A 23,005-nucleotide genomic window follows, 5' to 3' on the forward strand; every position below is an offset into this window, starting at 1 on the left:
GGGAGGACAGGGGGAGGACAGGGGAAGGACAGGGAAGGACAGGGGAGGACAGGGGAAGGACAGGGGGAGGACAGGGGAGGACAGGGGGAGGACAGGGGAAGGACAGGGGAAGGACAGGGGGAGGACAGGGGAGGACAGGGGAAGGACAGGGGGAGGACAGGGGGAGGACAGGGGAAGGACAGGGGAAGGACAGGGAAGGACAGGGGGAGGACAGGGGGAGGACAGGGGAAGGACAGGGGGAGGACAGGGGAAGGACAGGGAAGGACAGGGGGAGGACAGGGAAGGACAGGGGAGGACAGGGGGAGGACAGGGGGAGGACAGGGGAAGGACAGGGGAAGGACAGGGGGAGGACAGGGGGAGGACAGGGAAGGACAGGGGGAGGACAGGGGAAGGACAGGGGGAGGACAGGGGAAGGACAGGGGGAGGACAGGGGAAGGACAGGGGAAGGACAGGGAAGGACAGGGGGAGGACAGGGGGAGGACAGGGGAAGGACAGGGGGAGGACAGGGGGAGGACAGGGGAAGGACAGGGGGAGGACAGGGGAAGGACAGGGAAGGACAGGGGGAGGACAGGGGGAGGACAGGGGAAGGACAGGGGGAGGACAGGGGAAGGACAGGGGGAGGACAGGGGAAGGACAGGGGAAGGACAGGGGAAGGACAGGGGAAGGACAGGGGAAGGACAGGGGAGGACAGGGGAGGACAGGGAAGGACAGGGGAAGGACAGGGGGAGGACAGGGGAAGGACAGGGAAGGACAGGGGGATGACAGGGGAGGACAGGGGACGGACAGGGGGAGGACAGGGGAAGGACAGGGAAGGACAGGGAAGGACAGGGGAAGGACAGGGGAAGGACAGGGGGAGGACAGGGGAAGGACAAGGGGACAGACAGGGGAGGACAGGGAAGGACAGGGGAGGACAGGGAAGGACAGGGGGAGGACAGGGGGAGGACAGGGGGAGGACAGGGGGAGGACAGGGAAGGACAGGGGGAGGACAGGGGGAGGACAGGGGAGGACAGGGGGAGGACAGGGGAGGACAGGGGGAGGACAGGGGAGGACAGGGGAAGGACAGGGGGAGGACAGGGGAAGGACAGGGAAGGACAGGGAAGGACAGGGGAAGGACAGGGGAAGGACAGGGGGAGGACAGGGGAAGGACAGGGGGACAGACAGGGGAGGACAGGGAAGGACAGGGGAGGACAGGGAAGGACAGGGGGAGGACAGGGGGAGGACAGGGGGAGGACAGGGAAGGACAGGGGGAGGACAGGGGGAGGACAGGGGAGGACAGGGGGAGGACAGGGGAGGACAGGGGAAGGACAGGGGGAGGACAGGGGGAGGACAGGGGAGGACAGGGGAGGACAGGGAAGGACAGGGGAGGACAGGGAAGGACAGGGGGAGGACAGGGGAGGACAGGGGGAGGACAGGGGAGGACAGGGGGAGGACAGGGGAGGACAGGGGGAGGACAGGGGAAGGACAGGGGGACAGACAGGGGAGGACAGGGAAGGACAGGGGAGGACAGGGAAGGACAGGGGGAGGACAGGGGGAGGACAGGGGGAGGACAGGGGGAGGACAGGGGAGGACAGGGAAGGACAGGGGAGGACAGGGAAGGACATGGGGAGGACAGGGGAGGACAGGGGGAGGACAGGGGAGGACAGGGGGAGGACAGGGGAAGGACAGGGAAGGACAGGGGGAGGACAGGGGGAGGACAGGGGGAGGACAGGGGAAGGACAGGGGGAGGACAGGGGAAGGACAGGGAAGGACAGGGGAAGGACAGGGGAAGGACAGGGAAGGACAGGGGGAGGACAGGGGGAGGACAGGGGAAGGACAGGGGAAGGACAGGGGGAGGACAGGGGGAGGACAGGGAAGGACAGGGGGAGGACAGGGGAAGGACAGGGGGAGGACAGGGGAAGGACAGGGGGAGGACAGGGGAAGGACAGGGGAAGGACAGGGAAGGACAGGGGGAGTACAGGGAAGGACAGGGGAAGGACAGGAAAGGACAGGGTGAGGACAGGGGAGGACAGGGGGAGGACAGGGGAGGACAGGGGAGGACAGGGAAGGACAGGGGGAGGACAGGGAAGGACAGGGGAAGGACAGGGAAGGACAGGGAAGGACAGGGGGAGGACAGGGGAGGACAGGGGGAGGACAGGGGAAGGACAGGGAAGGACAGGGAAGGACAGGGGGAGGACAGGGGGAGGACAGGGGAAGGACAGGGGGAGGACAGGGGGAGGACAGGGAAGGACAGGGAAGGACAGGGGGAGGACAGGGAAGGACAGGGGGAGGACAGGGAAGGACAGGGGGAGGACAGGGGGAGGACAGGGGAGGACAGGGGGAGGACAGGGGAGGACAGGGGGAGGACAGGGGAGGACAGGGGAAGGACAGGGGAAGGACAGGGGAAGGACAGGGGAAGGACAGGGGAAGGACAGGGGAGGACAGGGGGAGGGCAGGGAAGGACAGTGGAAGGACAGGGGAAGGACAGGGGAGGACAGGGGAAGGACAGGGAAGGACAGGGGGAGGACAGGGGAGGACAGGGGGAGGACAGGGGAGGACAGGGGAGGACAGGGAAGGACAGGGGGAGGACAGGGGGAGGACAGGGGAAGGACAGGGGGAGGACGGGGGAGGACAGGGGAAGGACAGGGAAGGACAGGGGGAGGACAGGGGAAGGACAGGGAAGGACAGGGAAGGACAGGGGGAGGACAGGGGGAGGACAGGGGGAGGACAGGGGAAGGACAGGGAAGGACAGGGAAGGACAGGGGGAGGACAGGGGGAGGACAGGGGAAGGACAGGGGGAGGACGGGGGAGGACAGGGGAAGGACAGGGAAGGACAGGGGGAGGACAGGGGAAGGACAGTGAAGGACAGGGAAGGACAGGGGGAGGACAGGGGGAGGACAGGGGAAGGACAGGGGGAGGACGGGGTAGGACAGGGGGAGGACAGGGGGAGGACAGGGAAGGACAGGGGGAGGACAGGGGAAGGACAGGGAAGGACAGGGAAGGACAGGGGGAGGACAGGGGGAGGGCAGGGAAGGACAGGGAAGGACAGGGGGAGGACAGGGGGAGGGCAGGGAAGGACAGGGAAGGACAGGGGGAGGACAGGGGGAGGGCAGGGAAGGACAGGGAAGGACAGGGGGAGGACAGGGGGAGGACAGGGGAGGACAGGGGAGGACAGGGGAAGGGCAGGGGGAGGACAGGGGAAGGACAGGGGAAGGACAGGGGAAGGACAGGGGAACAGGAGAGGCTGGCACTCGCACTGACACATGCTTGTGTTCCGGTGTTCACAAGGTGAAATCCCACTAACATTTATTCAGTCGGGGTGCTGGTACATGGGTGGGTTTTTGTTTGTTTTTTTGTCAAAATAAAGACTTTAAAGACCTCTAATTTTTTAAAAAGAAAACCATCTCTGGGCTCAGCCTCTGTCTCGAGTCCAGGCTTCCCCCAGAGCACCTAACCTGTCCCCAGTGCCGACTGGACCTTTACACCAAACTCTTCAGACACCAAATGTCTGAGCTGCACTTTTTCTCCTGCCCCACCCTGCCTTCTATGCTTGTGATCGCCACACACACACACACACACACACGCACGCACACACACGCACACACACGCGCCCTCTCTTGTCAGTGATTCCCAATATTCTCCGACAACTTAAAGTTCTGCACAGAGGCTCAGGCAAGCCAGACCTCGCAGAGCCAATCTGAAAATCCCTGGTATACAAATGAAAACTCCTTCCGAAGGCGGTTCGAAATCCTTCATCACCAGGGCCTCTCTGTGGTTCCACATCCTCCATCGTCCACTCGGAGTTGTGATTTCAGAAACTATCGGAGTGCTGCCATCCCCCACACCAGGGCCTCGCCTGTGCACCCCTGGTCAGAAAGCCTGGTCCCGGCACCCTCCACACACCCGCACACCCACTCCACCCTTCCCTCTGCACGCACTTCAGCACATGGGTCTTGGCCTTGGTCTGTGAACAGAGCCTCTGGAACCGAACAGTTCAGCTCCAGCACTAACACAGCAGTGGGCCACGGGCCCAAGTAAGCAAGGTCCCTCCCTACCTGCCCCAGCACCTTCTCTGTCCAAACACCTACCTGCCTCCTATGCTGCTCTCTCTGGCAACAGTTCAGCCAACAGGATAGCTCTTCTTTCATTCCCACTCCTGACGTTTTAGCCTCTCTCCAGCTTCTGCCACTGCAAACGCTCTGCAGCACCAATCTGAGAGTCCCCGCCTCCTGACAGTGAGCAAAATCCCCCTAACAACAGGATTCAGTTCCCCTCCCCACCAATGATGACAGGTTACATGACGCCCACAACAAAATGCTGCACTCAAGGCCAAAGCTTTAGCACTAGCTGGTTTGGCTCAGTGGATAGAGCGTCAGCCTGCAGACTGAAGGGTCCCAGGTTCGATTCCGATCAAGGGCACGTGCCCAGGTTGCGGGCTTGATCCCCAGTAGAGGGTGTGCAAGAGTCAGCCAATCAATGATTCTCTCTCATCATTGATGTTTCTATCTTTCTCCCTCTCCCTTCCTCTCTGAAATCAATTTTAAAAGAAGGGAGGGAGGGAGGGAGGGAGGGAGGGAGGGAGGGAGGGAGGGAGGGAGGGAGGGAGAGAGGGAGGGAGGGAGGGAGACATGTGACAAAAAATAAAACAAAGACCAAAGCTTTAAAGCACAGGTGTGAGGTCAGCCTTTCAGAGCTGCTGTACTTACCAAGGTTCAAATCTAATCTGCTCTAAAAAGCCAGAAAGGCCAATTTATCAATCTGGCATGACATGGTCAAGTTCTGAGGCATTCACAGTAACAACATTCACAAAAGACTGATGTATCCTGCACAGTGCCAACTGCTCTGACTGAACTGTCCCTCTAATGCTGTATGCTGAAGCCCTGACCCCCAAAGTGACAGCATTCGAAGATGAGGCCTATAAGGAGGCAACACAGTCACATGAGCTCATGAGGTTGGGGCCCTGATCCAATAGGACTGGTGTCCTTATAAGAAGAGGAAGAGCCCAGCCTGTGTGGCCGAGTGACTGAGCTTCGACCTATGAACCAGGAGGTCAGGGCATATGCCTGGGTTGTAGGCTCAATCCCTATTAGGGGGCGTGCAGGAGGCAGCTGAATGATGATTCTCTCTCATCATTGATGTTTCTCATCATTGATCTCTCTCCTTCTCCCTTCTTCTCTGAAATCAATAAAAATATTTTTAAGAAAAGAAGAAGAAGAGAGTCCTGGCCAGTGTGGCTCAGTTGGTTGGAGTGTCATCCCCACACTGAAAAGTCACAGATACAATTCCCAGTCAGGGTTCACACCCAGGTGCTGCTTCAATCCCCCGTCAGGGCAATCAATGTTCATTCTCACATCGATTTTTTTTCTCTCTCTCCCCCTAACCCTCTTTCTCTCTCTAAATACAGTAAAAGCATGTCCTAAGTGCTGGTGGGGATGTGGAGAAAAGGGAACCCTAGTTACTGCTGGTGGGAATGCAGACTGATGCAGCCATTTTGGAAAACAGTATGGAGTTTCCTCAAAAAATTAAACATGGAACTGCCATTGACCCAGTGATCCCACTTCTAGGAACACATCCTAAGAAACCCGAAATGCCAATCAGAGAGGATATATGCACCCCTATGTTCATAGCAGCACAATTTACAATAGCTAAGATCTGGAAACAGCCCAAGTTCCCATCATTAGACAAGTGGATAAAAAAAAGTTATGGCACCATGGAATATTATGCAGGGGTAGAAAGAAGGCTCTCTTACCCTTTGAGGCATCATGGAGGGACCTGGAGAGTATTATGCTGAACGAAATAAGCCAGTCAGAGAAAGACAATCATCACCTGATCTCACTCATATGTGGAATCTAATGAACAAAATAAACTGATGAACGGAGTGGATCCAGAGGCATGGAAGCACAGAACAGAGTGAGGAATCTCAGAGGGAAGATGGGGGAGGGTGGGAGGTGATCAGCCAAAGACCTTGTAGGCACATATGCATAACCCATGGACACAGCCAATAGGATGTTGAAGGCCCTGGGGTGGGGGGTGGGGGAGGAGGGGCAGGCTGGAGGGGGGAGGGAAAGGGACCTATGTAATATTTTCAACAATAAAGATTTAAATAAATAAATAAAATAATGATTAAAAAATAAAAATAAAAAATAAAAGCATGTCCTTGGGTGAGGATTTTAAAAAAAAAAAAAAAAAAAGGAAGAGTTAGAGACACCAGAGCTCTGTCAGCCATGGAGAGAGAAAAGGTCACGCAAGAACACAATGAGAAGACACCTCACCGGAAACCATCGCTGATGGCACTGACCTTGGACTTGGAGACCCCACTCTGGGATATCAACTATACACCAAATTGTGGGTTTAAAACGAGGGTGCAGCAGACCTGTTGTCGAGGACATGCCGCCACGGAATGGGGTGAAGAAAATGTTCTCAAGGGCCCATGTTCACCAGAACGCCTTTGGTCTTCCCTTGAGTAAACACTCAGCCGGCTCCTTCTCCCGCCTCCTCAGCTGTCCATGCCCCGCACGGGTCAGGAGAGCCTGTCATCACCATGTCACCGGCCCCAGAGCAGCTCGGATTCTAAGGTCACAGCTTCTCGTACCAGAGCCACACTTAGGAGGCAGAGTTTCACTTCACTGACACACCTCACTCTTTTTTTTTTTTTTAACATATTTTTAATGATTTCAGAGAGGAAGGGTGAGGGAGAGAGGTGGAAACATCAAAGATGAGAGAGAACCACTGATCGGCCGCCTCTTGCACACCCCACACTGGGGATGGAGCCTGCAACCCAAGCATGTGCCCTAACTGGGAATCGAACCATGACCTCCTGGTTCATAGGTCGGCGCTCAACCACTGAGCCACACCAGCTGGGTTACACTTCACTCTTTGGTAAACTATCTCCAGAATTTAAATCATTTCGGAGACTAATTCTACCCTCTCAACAACCAACCCAAGCCTGGAGACTCCCATGGGAAACGGAGAGGGGGTGGGAGGCACTGCTGCCGAACTGTGAGAGCATGCCCTTTTCAGTCTACCATTTTCTACTGACTAAAATTTAAACAAAAGAAGAACACTTCTGAACACAGTAAAACAGCCATCAGGCCTCTCATTTCAAAAAAAAGTCTTTCAATAGAGTGAACAGTGAGTACAATGGATATTCAGCCCACAACGTGGCTAAGTTAATAACACTGCACTGACTTAAAAATTACAAATTATTCTTCAAGCGACACATACACTTCTAAATAATTCAGACATTTAGAATTGCACAGCCCCTACCAACCACCATAGCTGAAACTTCAATGACAATGACAAAGGACTGTCAGAAAGTTGGGGGGGTGGGGGGGGGTGGTGTTAGGTCACACCTGCAGCCAATAGCAATATTCAGGAACTAGGTGTCAAAATAAATAACCCTCCCCAGGAACCAGGACAAGTTCTACATGAAGATGGCAGGTATACCTTACAAAACATAATTAGAACACTTAGAACAATTCTGAGAAACAATCTATTATACACTCAAAAGAGGAGCTTTACTTACATGAAGGGACAATGAACTGGGGCTCAGTGTTGCCTGCGTAGCCAAGCTTGGTATACCTAAAAGCACAAAGTCATCGACACGTTTAGAAAACGATACTCTCTTCTACATCCCACTTACTATAAGCTCTCCAAGTCCGAGAATACCGTGGCTCAAAATATTCCCTTGAAATTAAAAAAATTTATGACTGAGAATCACACTAATTTTGGACAAGCGAGCAGTTACAAAAACGTAAAATAGTATGCTTGTTTCTGTTGGAAAGACTCTGTATGCATATATTTATAAACTAGAGGCCTGGTGCACGAAATTCATGCAGGGGGGGTGTCCCTCAGCCCGATCTGCACCCTCTCCAATTCGGGAGCCCTCAGGGGATGTCCTACTGACGGCTTGGGCCCACTCCCCGTGGTTCTCTGCTCTCTGCAGGGCCTGCCTGCTCCACACCACAGGGGTGGGCAAGCAGGTCGTGCTGGGTGCTGCCTGCAGGCCCCACTTGCCTGCTCCAGGGTCGCCACGGTGACCGCCAAGCAGGCCCTGCTGGGTGCTGCCTGAGGGCGCACTTGCCTGCTGGGCTCACGTTGCCGGGGTGATGCTGCCAGCATCCTGCCCCGGCCGCTATGGGCACCACCATCTTTGTCGCAGAGTGAGGGTTAATTTGCATATTACTCTTTTATTAAGTAGGATTACATTTATGTGTCCCTAATAACTTTAAGAGTGCTTCTACCCTCTTTCAGTCTTTACAAAAAAAACCCTGTGAAGAAAGTAAATATTATCACTATTTTGCAGATGAGAAAACTGAGGCACTAATGAGTTTATTAAGCTGCCCAAAGCCCAACAGCCAGTGAGCAGGAAAAAACCCAAATCTCAATATGCGGCCCCTGTTCCCGTCCTGATCAGGCTGCTGAATGAACAGTGGGGTCTGGGCAGTGACCTCCATTCTGTAGTGATGCATATGAGTAAAACACTTGATGGCAGTGCTGAAAGTGACTTTATTAATTCATTCCATTTTACAAATTCTTTCAAGATGCTTGATACTAATTTTTTGATATAGTAATACATTCCAAATTCTAATAAATTAATGATTTTTAAATATATTTTTAATATATGTTTTGTGGACGAAAGGGGCCACATGCTAACCTGACAAGTTCAGGGCAGGCCTGCATGGCGGTCTTGCAAACTCAGAGACCTTAACAAAGGATGGTCTGAAATTAAACTTTCACTAAAAGCTGTTATGGTGGGTAGTTATGTCCTAGGCCAGTATCTTCACTGAAAAGGTCAACCTTTACCTTAACTGAGCCTATACTAGCATATCTTTTTGCATCTATAATAACATGCCCTTGAAATGTCTGGGTAACTTGTAACTTCCCTTTTCCAGACCCCTTGGGGCACAACCTAATGTGCTGGGTGCCAAGACAGATACCACAAGTTCCTTCATTATTATCATGTTAATTGTTCCTGTACCCACCTAAATATTTGTCTATCATTTTACTTTTTATCCAATCGCTGGGGTTTCCCTGCTTTGCTTTCTCCCGCCTCTCTAGTCTATCACCAATGAATTTCATGTAACCCACCTATGTCCCTTCCTTTGATTGCAATATATAAATACAGATGTAACCCGCCATTCTCCGAAGCATTATCTCAATTCGTTGAGGTTCTGCTTCCCGGCATATGTCAACAGTTTGGCTCAAATAAACTCACAAAAATTCTTTACAGGTTTCAATGTTTTTTTTACGTTAACAGCTAATTTTACTATTTTCAAAACAGAATGAAGATGAAAAAATAAAAAAAGCAAGTCAGCTCCACTTAAATCACACCTTACTGTTCAGTATCCCAGGATCAGAGGGCTTGGTGTCACAACAGCTTGGCCCAGGCCCTGAGACCCACCTGAGGGTCCTTCCAATTTCCATGAATTACCCAAGTACACGTGTACCCACCAGTTCCTCATCCCATGGCCCACAAGACCCACAGGGTGGATTCAAAGCCAATACAGAGCCGAGGGCTTTCCAGAAGGAAGTCAACACATACTGAACTGCAACAATTCTAGACCATATCCAATTCAACCATCTCGCTGGAGTTTACTGCAGACAATAAATATAAATAAACTAAATTACTGACCCAGGGCTAAGGAAGCCTACAGGGTCTAACAAGCAGGCCAGCAAACACTAAAATCAGCGCTTCCAAGCCTGTGTTTTGAACAACCCCTTGCACTAAAGTAAGTCTACATTTCCATGCTGTTAAGATCCTGACTTGTATCATGACCAAAACAGGGCCTTTTTCTTGACTGTGTCTCCACCCTGCACAGTGCCTGGCCTTGGGCCTAAAAGTGCTCTGGCCCACTGCTGCAGTCTGACCCTTTGCTGATGGTTTCAGGGCACAAAACTTTGGGATGGCGATGAGACCCAGTTGTGGAAGGGCATTGGTGTCACACCACTTGGTTCACCACTTGTCCATTGAATTTCTACCACTACACACATTGGCGTGTCCACTGAATTTCTACCACTGCACAGATATTCCAAAAATGCCTGCTGAATGAGTGCTTACCAGACAGAAGAAAAAGTAATCACGCCACAGTGCTGAGGGAGGGCGGTGTTGGAAAGGGCAATGCTGAAAAGCAATTTGATGGGTCCGGAAAAGACCAAAGATAGTGTCTAGAACAGTGGTTCTCAACCTTCCTAATGCCGTGACCCTTTAATACAGTTCCTCATGTTGTGGTGACCCCCAACCATAAAATTATTTTCGTTGACTGTTATGAATTGTAATGTAAATATCTGAAAGGCAGGATGTATTTTCATTGTTACAAATTGAACATAATTAAAGCATAGTGATTAATCACAAAAACAATATGTAAATTATATGTGTGTTTTCCTATGGTCTTAGGTGACCCCTGTGAAAGGGTCGTTCCACCCCAAAGGGGTCGCGACCCACAGGTTGAGAACCGCTGGTCTAATACAATTCCTCAAGGATGAGAAAACACTTGTTTTTTTGCAATGGGGTTTTTTTTAACTGAAAACAAATATAGTAAAATGTCAACATTTGTTAAAATTAGGTGCTAAATATCATCCATGTATATGATAATACTTTTTGTATTTCTGAAAGGCAACAGAGTGTATTGTATTAGTTAAGACCATGTACTCTGGCACCAGACTGCCTGGGTTCAAATCCCAGCTGTGATTCACCAAAATGTAACTTTAGGCAAGTTACTTAACTACCTATAATCTCAGTTTCTTTGTCTGTAAAATAAGGATAATACAATCTATCTGCTGGAATTAGTGAGTTAATATATAAAAATACATAAATACAGGGAAAGAGCACTCAAACTGTGCTATCTATATGTTATCGTTTTTACTATTATTTTTCTGTATGTTTGAAATATTTCAGTTAAATTTGGGGGAAGGGGAGTCATTTTAAGTTTGTTCTGTGTCCCGAGTCACACACCACTCTGCAAACCACTCTACACCACAGACACGCCAATGTGTGTAGTGGTAGAAATTCAATGGACAAGTGGTGAACCAAGTGGTGTGACACCAATGCCCTTCCACAACTGGGTCTCATCTCCATCCCAAAGTTTTGTGCCCTGAAACCATCAGCAAAGGGTCAGACTGCAGCAGTGGGCCAGAGCACTTTTAGGCCCACATTTAAAATGTTAATAAAATCTTCATCAGCACAGGCTCATCTCAAACTTCCATGAGAAGCTATTAACTGGAACACTGCAAACATACCTGACAAGTGTGCATTCTCATAACTCCTAGGAGGGCAGCCCCATGCGAGCCTGGCACACCCAGTAGAGATGACCCGACAACAAAGTGGCTCAGCTATACACAGAACAGGACACAAAACGACAAGAAAAACACAACTCAAACACAGAGTGTGTTCAAGACACCATTTACGGAAACAAGACACCATTTATTGCAACCATTAGTAGTAAAAAACTTAAAATTAAAAAAACAGGCTCAAATAATAGTGAAAAACTAGAATCATCCCTATTAAAATCAGAATTAAGCCAAGGAGACCCACTATCATTGCTCTCATTTAACACTGTTTGGGGAGAAGTAGATAATACAAATCAGAAACTAAATAAAAGAAATAATGTTGGGAAGGAGACAAAAACTTATTTGTAAGTCATAATTATAGACCTGAAATATATAAGGAATTAAATGAAAAAACTAAAAACAACAGGAACTCAGTAAGATGACCAGGTACTTAGTGAAAGGACAAAAGTCCACGGTTTTCCTACCTAAGCAACAGACCAGAATACACACTGGGTCAGAATCCCATTCACAATAAACACCGAGTAACACTGTCCTTACAAATAAACTGTATAGTGTACAAGTAGGCAAATAAATGGGGACATATGCCGAAACCGGTTTGGCTCAGTGGATAGAGCGTCGGCTTGCGGATTGAAGGGTCCCAGGTTCGATTCCGGTCAGGGGCATGTACCTGGGTTGCTGGCACATCCCCAGTAGGAGATGTGCAGGAGGCAGCTGATCGATGTTTCTCTCCCATCGATGTTTCTAACTCTCTATCTCTCTCCCTTCCTCTCTGTAAAAAATCAATAAAATATATTTTTAAAAATAAATAAATAAATAAATGGAGACATATCTTAAATAGGAAGAGTCAATAGTTTTCTTTTTTTTAACTTTTTTTTATATATTTTTATTATTGATTTTAGAGAGGAAGGGAGAGGGAGAAAGAGATAGAAACATATATATATATATATATATATATATATATATATATGGCTAAGTTGACTTGCGCATGTGCAATACATATAAAGCTCTCGCTGGCGTCAATCGCATGTGTGTGTTTCCATCTGTCATTGTCGATCGTGAATTTGGTTGACACTTCTATTATAGAGAAAGGGCGAACAGCAATATTAAAATAATTCTTCTAATTACTTTCCTTTCAATGTGCACGAATCCATGCACCGGAACACTAGTCAACAAGAGACAATCACTGTTTGGCTGGCTCCTGCACACCCCACACTGGGGATTGAGCGCACAATCCGGGCATGTGCCCTGACCAGGAATCAAACCCTGACCTCCTGGTTCATAGGTTGACACTCAACCACTGTGCCACACCAGCCAAGCAAGAGTCAACAGTTTTAAAAGAAACATCAAATATCACTAAATTCACCTACCACTAAGTTTAATGCAAAACCATTAAAAATCTGGCCAATTCTGAAGAAGATAGTAGAAAATTATACCTGGGCATAGTAAAGGTTGAAGAGTCATTACAAAAGGAAGCTTCATTCTACCAGTCAAAATTTTAAATGCATGTACCATATGGTCCAAATAGTTTATATGCATACTGGAAACCCAGTGCATGAGATTCTTGCACTGGGGGCGAGGGGGGTGTCCCTCAGCCCAGCCTGAGCCCTCTCGCAGTCCAGGAGCCCTCGGGGGATGTCCACCTGCTGGCTTGGGAGCGGGCCTAAGCCAGCAGGCGGACATCCCTCTCGCAGTCCAGGAGCCCTCAAGCCACCAGTCAGACATCCTTAGCACTGCCATGGAGGCGGGAGAGGATCCTGCCACCACCACTGCGCTCACCAGCCTTGAGCTGGCTTCTGGCTGAGCTCTCCAGCTTTGAGCTGGCTTCCTGCATTAAGCGTCTTCCCACTGGTGGTCAGTGTGTGTCATAGCAACCAGTCGTTCCACCGTTTGGTCAATTTGCATATTACCTTTTATTACATAGGATGCCCTAGGTCCAAATAGCATGTTTCTAGGAATTTACCTCACAGAAGCACTTTTACATGTGTACAAAGATATGCACAAGAATGGTCACTACAGTATTACAATAACAAAAGAACAACAACAACAAAAACTGGGAACACTCAAATGCCATCAAATAGAGGACATATTAAATAAATAGAATCATTCACTAAAATGTTACACAATCATCAAAAACGAAGCAAGCCCTGGCCAGGTGGCTTCGTTGGTTGAAGCATCATTCCATACACCAAAAAATGAAGCAGATTTATGTTACTGGCATATACAGATGCATAATATGGTTTGAAAATAGTTGCAAAACAGTACACACATTGCTGTGGCTCCACTAGCACACTGCTGAGTGGGATTTGACACTGTCAGGCAAAATTACATTATGCATTTACTCTTTGACCCAGAAATCCCACTTCTGAAAGTATAACCCAGAGATACTCCAGCTAAAAATACAAGATGTATGCATTGCACAGGCAATCACGCAGTCTTTTGATAATAACAAAATGCTCAAAATACATATATATGGACATGTCTAAAGAACCAGAAAAGGTTGAATGGGTCTCTGTTGGCCAAATCTGAAACAATTTAAGCATCAAAAAATAATAGCAACAACAGATAATAATCCATTGAATATATAAGAATTACATAATGGATTATAACCTTATGAATAAAATAATAAGCCATGCAGATGATAAATTAATAAATGGGGGTGCCCGGACAGTGTGGCTCAGCAATTGAGCATTGACCCAGGAACCAAGAGGTCACCAGTGTGACTCCCGGTCAGGGCACATGCTCAGATTGCGGACTGGATCCCCAATAGGGGTGCGTGCCGGAGGCAGCTGATCAATGATTCTTTCATTGATGTTTCTATCTCTCTATCCCTCTCCCTTCCTCTCTCTAATAATCAATAAAATCATTTTTAAAAATAATAGAAAATGGGGGCTATGAAGTGCTTCCTTATAGTAAAAGGTTAACAAATGTAGGTAATAGTAGAGTTTTGTGTGTGTGTTTTTAATCACAATTTTGCAATCATCCTGTAATAATCACTTAGGACAGCGGTTCTCAACCTGTGGGTCGCAACCCCTTTGGGGGTCAAACGACCCTTTCACAGGGGTCGCCTAAGACCATCGAAAAACACATATATAATTACATATTGTTTTGTGATTAATCACTATGCTTTAATTATGTTCAATTTGTAACCATGAAAATACATCCTGCATATCAGATATTTACATGACGATTCATAACAGTAGCAAAATTACAGTTATGAAGTAGCAACAAAAATAATTTTATGGTTGGGGGTGACCACAACATGAGGAACTGTATTAAAGGGTTGCGGCATTAGGAAGGTTGAGAACCACTGACTTAGGGCAAGAATCACCAATGGATATTGAAACAGTGGGTGAAAGTTTAAGGAAGAACCAGGTATCTCTCCACGAATGACATTAACAACAAAGGGGAAATAGCAACCAGACAGTGAAGAAATCCAGTGGACATCACCGTATCCAAATAATCCAAGTGAACCTATCAAGAACAAGGCAAATCACTATCTTAAGCCTTCTGATTAGACCAATGAGTTCTGGAAATCTAATGGACAGCACAGTGATTGTAGTTAACGGCACTGTCTTATATACTTGAAAGATGCTAAGAAAGTAGATCTTAAATGCTCTCATCACAGAAAACAAATGGTAATTATGTGTCATGATGGAGGTGTTAGCTAACACTATGGTGATAACCACTTTGCAAATATATTTACAATATCAAATCAACATATTGTACACCTTAAACTTACACGTTTTGTGTCAATTACATCGCAATAGAACTGAGGGGAGGAAAAGCCTTCTGATGGGATACACTAAGAACTGGGCCCCAAAAGTGTCAATGTCTTGAAAGACAGAAAAAGGCTAAGCAACTGGTCCAGTTAAACCAGACTAAAACGACAAGAGACTAAAAAGTCAAGATGATAACCGAACAGAATGTATGATGCGAGACGAAGGAGAGGTGAGGATCCATGAGACAGACATGGAGTCATGCCCGTGAACCCAGACTGCCTATTAGATAACAAGTAGATAATGTTAAACTTTCTGGTTCTGACCATTAGTCTATGCTAATATAAGTTCCTTGTTCTCAGAAAGTATACCTTGAAGCATGTTGGTATAAAACCACGGGGTTATCTGTACTTTACACTCAACAGTTCAGAAAAATAATAATACAGATAGAAATACAGAGAATGAAAAGCAACTGTTAATAGTTGGTACAACTGGATGAAGAACAGGCAGTTTTTTATATACTTTTTGCAGTTTTTCATTAGATCAGAAATTTTTTCAAAATAAGTTTAAAAAATACAAAAATCTTCATTAAAAAAGTCTGGTTATGAGAAGTGAGACTAGTATTTGTGGATATTCTCTGAAAACTTTGCCTCCTAGTAATTCTTTTAAATCAGGGGTGGGAATGTCGGGCCATATAAGGCCCTCAAAATCATTTGGTCTGGCCCTGCCAAGGCATTAGGGTGAGTTTATTGTTTGACCACATAAAGCAGGCTGATTTTTAAGCTGATAATTTTTGTATGCCCTGTGAGTGATAGGATAAATACCCAAATAGCCCTTGGCAGAAAACAAAGTTCCCCATCCCTGCTAAACGACACTTTACCTTTAGATGGAGCAGACCCCTGGCCCATACTATTCCTGGCCCCCAGTACACTTGTGCTCAGCAGGTTTGTCTCAGGGTTTATTAGAAGATTCTAGGCTACCAGTGTGAAATTTATTTGCTATAAAAATACTATATAAAGAAAATACTATATAGTACACTGCCCACTAAATCATTGGTGTCCACCATGTATAGTTCAATGTGAATTCTTCTTTTAGAATTTAGCACTAGCCCTAACTGGTTTGGCTCAGTGGATAGAGTGTCAGCCTGCAGACTCAAGGGTCCTGGGTTCGATTCCGGTCAAGGGCATGTACGTTGGTTGTGGGCACATCCCCAGCAGCTGATCGATGTTTCTCTCTCATTGTTGTTTCTAACTCTCTATCCCTCTCCCTTCCTCTCTGTAAAAAATCAATAAAATATATTTTAAAAAAAATAGAATTTAGCACTAGAAAAAGCTTTCACCTGAGAAGCAGGTATTTCTCTTCCTTCCTGATGACAGGAATTACGTAATAACAATGACTCTTACCATTATGTCAGACAGGAAAGTGAGGCTTGACTACAACAGCCACAGGCCTACACCTTACAGTGACTCAAGAGGCCCATTCTTTTCTTAATTTTTAAAAATATTTTTTTATTGATTTCAGAGAGGAAAGGATAGAAATATCAATGAGAGAATTACCGGCTGCTTCCTGCACACCCCCTACTGGAGATCGAGCCTGAAACCTGGGCATCTGGCCTGACTGGGAATCGAACCGTGACCTCCTGGTTCTTAGGTCGATACTATACCACTGAGTCACACTGGCCGGGCACCCGGCCCATTCTTTTCCTTGGTCCTGGTTTACTTTCATCTGCATTTACCCCTTCTTATACTATTTTGAAGTAAAAAGCAATCCAGCCGAAACCGGTTTGGCTCAGTGGATGGAGCGTCGGCCTGCGGACTGAAAGGTCCCAGGTTCGATTCCGGTCAAGGGCATGTACATGGGTTGCGGGCACATCCCCAGTGGGAGGTGTGCAGGAGGCAGCTGGTCGATGTTTCTCTCTCATCGATGTTTCTATCTCCCTTACTCTCTGTGAAAAATCAATAAAATATATTTAAAAAAAAAAAAAAAAAAAAAAAGTAATCCAAAAACCATTTTAGCTCTCTGGAAATATAAGAACTACTAATATGGTTTAAGTAAATGTAGGCTCTTCCGGGCTGCTCCTTCTGGCCAGACCCTGGCCACTGGGCATTTGTAGTGACCAGTCACTTCCACGACTGACTACGTGAGACCCACTGGGAAGATTCCCTGCCACTGTATGACAGCCTGAAGACAATGACATGACTTGGGGCCATAAAATAATAATATCCTTAAGTTATAGCTCCAAAGGGGCCAAGTTCCACTGATTACTTAACCTCAGGTCAACACTATACACACATTGTAGGTATTTCGAGCAAGAATGATGAGTACAGTCCCCAGTTTACTAATAGTAAAGGTGGCAAGCCCTGTGAGCATTATTGTATTGCCAAGAAATGCTCTGGATTTCAACAGTTTGACAAGACTAGAAATACAAAAGCAAAAATCTCACATGCAAATGTGGGAATGAAAAATATTTTTACCTGCTGCCTTCCCTCTTGATACCACCAGACCTCAGGTGGGCATGGGTGAACACTGGGTTGTGAGAGAAGGGAATGTTTGTGAGGGGAGCAGATGCCTCAGGGAGCTGACAGTTGAGGGGGTGTTAATACCAATATTGACTTTGGCCTGTGTTTTGGGCAGCAAAATGACCTCTAACATAAAGGGCCACAATACTTCTGGTATAACGTGTATGTCAAAAAGAATTAGTACAGCCCTAGCCGGTTTGGCTCAGTGGATAGAGCATTGGCCTGCAGACTGAAGGGTCACAGGTTCGATTCTGGTCAAGGGCACATGCCTGGGTTGCGAGCTCCATCCCCAGTAGGAGGGATGCAGCAGGCAGCCAATCAATGATTCTCTCTCATTATTGATGTTTCTATCTCTCTCTCCCTCTCCATTCCTCTCTCAAATCAGTAAAAATATATTATTTAAAAAAAAGAATTAGTACAGGAAAAAAGGCAGTTTTTTCCCAGATGGCTGGTGCCTTTAGCAGAGGGAAAAAAGAGATCAGTAGATGGACTGCAGCAAATTAAAGACACCCCCACAGGGTTGTCATGGAAACTAAACCTGTTTTTGTACAGAAAAGAAATCAAGGCAAAGGTGAACATGCCATGGGCTATTTCATGACAAAAAAAAATTATTAGAATCCTGTCTTGAAATACTTTAAGAGGCTACATTTCCTCCCAGGTCATTTTAATAAGTACTTCATCTATAAAGCAAGCAGGCCACCTGGAATTCCTAAACCACCAGCTGGCCGTATTCAGCAGCACCTTCGAAACATCAGGAAGCTTGGGCCACCGAGAGCGAGCTCCGGAAATGTCCCAGAAGGCTCTTGCATACCTTAACATCAAAAGAAGCAATCCCACCCAAAAATAGAGGAGGAAAAAGAAAAAAGACCTATACCACAACCCGGCTTTCCCAAATCTAGACTCTATTTTTCAGAATGGGGCCTTTTTCATTTTTTAAGCGAAAAGGCAAGTCTACGCAAACTACAGCAAGGGCTTAGTAGCCTAGTGAGCCACTGAATACTGGGGAGAGCAGATCAGGTGCCCGGTGATGGGTGGTTGATGGATGGATGGACAGAACCACCGCCAGGGTGAGCGGCGAAGATCCCGCAGGCGCAATGGGTGCACCCGGGCCCAAAGAGGGCCGGGTTTAAGGGCCGGGAGGTCGGGGCACCGTTAGGTGGGTAGAAAGCCGGGACGCCGGCGGGCCTGCAGCCACCGCCTGGAGGCTGTCCGGCCGGGGAGGCCCGCCGGGCGGAGAGGGGGCGGCGAGCGAGCCGGGCCGGCTTCAGCCCCGCAGCCCTCCCGGCCACGGTGAGCGGGCTCCGCGCGTGGCGCTTCCCGGCCCGGGGAGCGTGCGGGGCGAGCCGCCGCTGCCACGCGCACGGGGGTGGGCGGGACCCAGGACCCGGCGCAGGTGAGAGCGGGCGGACGCGGGGCAGGTGCTCAGCGCCGGCGGCTCTTACCCGGTGCCGCAGTCCACCACGCAGGGAGGCAGGGAGCCCGCCATGCCGGGCAGCGCGCCGCTCGGCCACGCGAGAGCCCCCGGAGGACCCGCCGCCCTCCTCGCGCCGCGCTCGCCCCGAGCCTCCCGCTCCCGGGAGCCGCCGCAGCGCCGCCGCGGGAGCCCAGATGGTCGGTACCGCCCACGTGACGCCGCTCCGGCCAGCCAATCACGGCGCGGGCACGCATACGTCACGACAGGCCACGCCCACCCGCCATCTCTAGTGCTGGCGGCAAGGCCTCCTGGACCACACCTGCAGCTTCCGGCTCTGGAGATTGGGGGCTATTTTTAGCTAACTTAACAGTGAATGTGACCTGGTTTCCGTGGCCTGGCTCCGATGTCACCTTCTCAGAGAACTTGTCCCCTCCCCGCACCTTACTCTCTATCTCAACAATCTATTGCTTTTGTTCACAACACTTGAAGCAAGTTTTTATATACGTTTATTTGTAGTCTGTTCCCCCAACTCAGATAGGGATCCTGTTTTACCCATTATTGCATACATGTGCACAGAACTTGCTGCACCCATGAAAAGGACCCAAATGTCTGCTGGGTGAATGAATAACCTTCATCATAAAGAATATATATCTATATATATAAAAGCCTAAGTGACCATTATGACCACGACCAGTCACTATGATGTGCACTGACCACTAGGGGGCAGACGCTCAACACAGGAGCTGCTCCCTGGTGGTCAGTGCGCTCCCACAGCCAACCTCTCTCGGCCATTCCTCCTCCAGACCAGCTGGCCCAAATCGGCCCTGATCAGGACTGGGTAAGACAGCTCTGATCAGCCCGATCACCAGCCAGGCCAAGGGACCACACCCGTGCACGAATTCATGCACCTGGCCTCTGGTGTATATATAGACTTATGATACCTAGCAGAACACGGCACAATTCCTTCTCTAGTAGAAAAATAACCAAAAAAATGCAGGCCAGCCTTAAGGAACCAATGACCTTAGATTGAGTTAACACCACACCCAGATTATTACAGGAAAATGTTCCCAAGTATCAAAGATGGCATCATCCAAAAGTTCTCATGGAAACCAGGGACCAGACAGGCAAGCTCCTACCACATTTCATTATAAAGCTACTGACGGTCCCACCGGCTTTCTGCTTCTGCCCTGTTGCAAACTCTTGACATTAATTTTTATGAGCTACATGGAGACATATTTCCATGTAGCTTAGCTAGTATTTAAAGCATTGTGTTTTCCCCTAGGGAAAATAATAGATGAGTTGGTCATTCTAGGTAACCCATGTTCATTACCTTTTTTTTTTTTTTCTTAATTTGCCTGTTAAGGTCAAATAAGCCTCAGAGCTAGAAAACCCATTCCCAGAAGTCCCTAGCTGCTTTCCCTCAATTTCATTAACCAGCTCCATTAGTGTCCTGGGGCTGCCATAACAAAGCACCTCATACTGGGCAGCTTAAAACAACAGACATTTATTGTCTCACAGTTCTGGAGGTTAGAGGCAAAAATCAAGGTCTGAAGGCTCTAGGGCAGGAACTGTTCCGTGCCTTTTTCCCAGCTCCTGGTGTTGCCATCAGTCCTGATGTCCCTTGGCTTGTAGGTGTATCACTCCAGTCTCTGCCTCCATGCCATATGGTATTCTCGCTGTGTGTGTCTGCATTTCACACGGCATGCCTTCTCTTTTTTAATGTTTTTTATTGATTGATTTTTTGAGAGAGAGAACCATCAATTTGTTGTTCCAATTACGTATACATTCATTGTTTGCTTCTTGTATGTGCCCTCACTGGGGCTAAAACCTGAAACATTGGCGTATCAGGATGATGCTCTAACCTGGCCAGGGTGGCATTCTCTTCTTATAAGGATACTAGTCATACTGGATTAAGGTCTACCTTAATGACCTTATCTTAACTTAATTACTGCAAAGGCCTTGTTTCCAGAGAAGATCACATTCCCTGTACCAGGAGTTAAGACTTCAACATGTCTTTTTGGGGGACACAACCTGTGCCAAAGCAGCCACCCATGAGGGGAAGTAATATACAGTGATTGACTTAGACCAGGGTGGGAACGTGAAATAAGGCCCATGAAATCATTTGGTCTGGTCCTGCCAAGGCATTGGTAGTGACTTAATTAAATGTTTGATCAAAAACAGCAGGTTAATTTTTAAGTTGATAATTTTGTATGGCCCTCAAGTCCTATCTAATAAAAGAGAAACATGGTAATTAGCCATACGTCCGCTACCCTTCCCATTGGCTAATCAGGCTGATATGCAAATTAACTGCCAGCCAAGATGGCGGCTGGCAGCCAGGCAGCTTGAAGTTAACATGAGACTTGCTTGCTTCAGTGATGAAGGACTCCAACGTTCCCCGCCTGCCGCTGCTGGCCTCTGAGCTTGCAGTTTGAAACATTGCTACAAATATAGAAGCTAAACAAACCCCAGAAACCTGCTTTCAGCCTGCCGGGATCTCAGAGCTGGAGTTGGTACAGTGTTTCAATTATAGAACCCAAACAAACCAGATACCTGCTTTCAGCAGCTGAGGCCTAAGAGCTGGAGCCAGAGCTAAAGCTGGCCAAGAATAAAAAAATAAATAAATAAAGGAGCAGTTGGGAGCTTCAGTCACCCACCAGCCTGAAAACAGCCCTCAGCCCCTCACCCAGGCTGTCCAGGCACCCCAGTGGGGACCCCTACCCTGTTCCAGGACACCCTTCAGGGCAAACCAGCTGGCCCCCACCCGTGCACCAGGCCTCTATCCTATATAGTAAAAGGGTAATATGCCTCCCAGCACGGGGATCAGCGGAGCCGCGAGGCCTCCCGGCACCGGGATCAGTGTGACAGGGGGCAGCGCCCAAACCCCCTGATCGCCCTGCTGCTGTGTGTGACAGGGGGCGGGGCCACAACCTCCCTATCTGCCCTGCTCTGTTCCTGACAGGGGAAGGCGCCCCAACCCCCCCCCCCCATCAGCCCTGTTCTGTGCCTGATAGGGGGGAGCTCCCCAACCCCCTGATCACCCTGCAGCTCTGTGTGTGACAGGGGGCGGTGCCCCAACTCCCCTATCGGCCCTACTCTGTGAGTTACAGGGGGGAGCTCCTCAACCCCCTGATGGGCCCTGCTCTGTGTGTGACAGGGGGGAGCTCCTCAACCTCCTGATGGGCCCTGCTCTGTGCGTGACAGGGGGCAGCGCCCCAACCCCCTGATTGGCCCTGCTCTGTGCGTGACAGGGGGTGGCCCCACAACCTCCCCATCGACCCTGCCTTGAGAGTGACAGAGGGCGGTGCCCCAACCCCCCAATCGACCTACCCTGAGCGTGACTGAGGGTGGCATCACAACCTCCCAATCCGCCCTGCTCTGTGCATGACAGGGGGCGGTGCCCCAACTCCCCAATCGGCCCTGCTCTGCGCCCGACCAGGGGCTGCACCTAGGGATTGGGCCTGCCCTCTGCCACCTGGGAGCAGGCCTAAGCCAGCAGGTCGTTATCTCCCGAGGGGTCTCAAACTGAGAGAGGGCACAGGCCGGGCTGAGGGACCCCCCCCCCTTGCCCCCGAGTGCACAAATTTTTGTGTACCAGGCCTCTAGTGATGTTATAAATATCCAAATGGCCCTTCGCAGTAAAAAAAAGGTTCCCCACCCCTGGCTTAGACTCTTAAGGACCACCCACTTGGGCTGGAGAGGAGCCTCATGTTCTCTGAAACATACAGCTGCCAATACCTGACTGGAGTTGGGTTTGATCAGCAAAAAGGAGAATGACAACAAATAGTTCCTGCCTCACTGGTAATTTTCCTAATTAAACTGATTTTTTTCTCATTCATTGTATGCCCTTTCACTCCTCTAGCCTCTGCTTGAAACTCTCAGTAGGTTGGAGCGTTCTCCCATGCACCAAAATGTTGAGAGTTTGATTCCCTGTCAGGGCACATATCCATCCCCAGTTGGGGCATATACAGGAGGCACCACCCCACCCACACCCAATACGCAGAAACATGGAAACCGGAACACTTCCTGTGTAGAATTCAGCATCTCCTCCATGATGGATAATGTGACTGTTTCATAACTACTATCCTGACTGT

At 48.8% G+C, this 23,005-nt stretch overlaps 1 protein-coding gene across 10 annotated transcripts in view; it reads right to left on the minus strand.

The window, feature by feature from the left end:
• ACTR3B (actin related protein 3B) overlaps window positions 1–19,092 on the minus strand; it is a 63,301-nt gene extending 44,209 nt beyond the window's left edge. For 6 of the 10 annotated variants that reach the window (XM_081101708.1, XM_081101705.1, XM_081101711.1 and 3 more), the window contains exons 1-2: window positions 18,943–19,092; window positions 7,502–7,557 (exon numbers count right to left, since the gene is read on the minus strand). In XM_081101708.1, the coding sequence (XP_080957834.1) occupies window positions 7,502–7,557; window positions 18,943–18,986 (100 nt within the window). In that variant the 5' untranslated portion in view covers window positions 18,987–19,092. Of the gene's footprint in view, window positions 1–7,501; window positions 7,558–17,455; window positions 17,508–18,942 lie in introns of those variants that run through there. The other 4 variants (XM_081101713.1, XM_081101712.1, XM_081101714.1 and 1 more) reach the window with 3 other exon arrangements.
• Window positions 19,093–23,005: the final 3,913 nt, after the last annotated feature.

Source organism: Myotis nattereri (assembly GCF_964212035.1).
Source record: "Myotis nattereri genome assembly, chromosome: 11".
Taxonomy (NCBI): domain Eukaryota; kingdom Metazoa; phylum Chordata; class Mammalia; order Chiroptera; family Vespertilionidae; genus Myotis; species Myotis nattereri.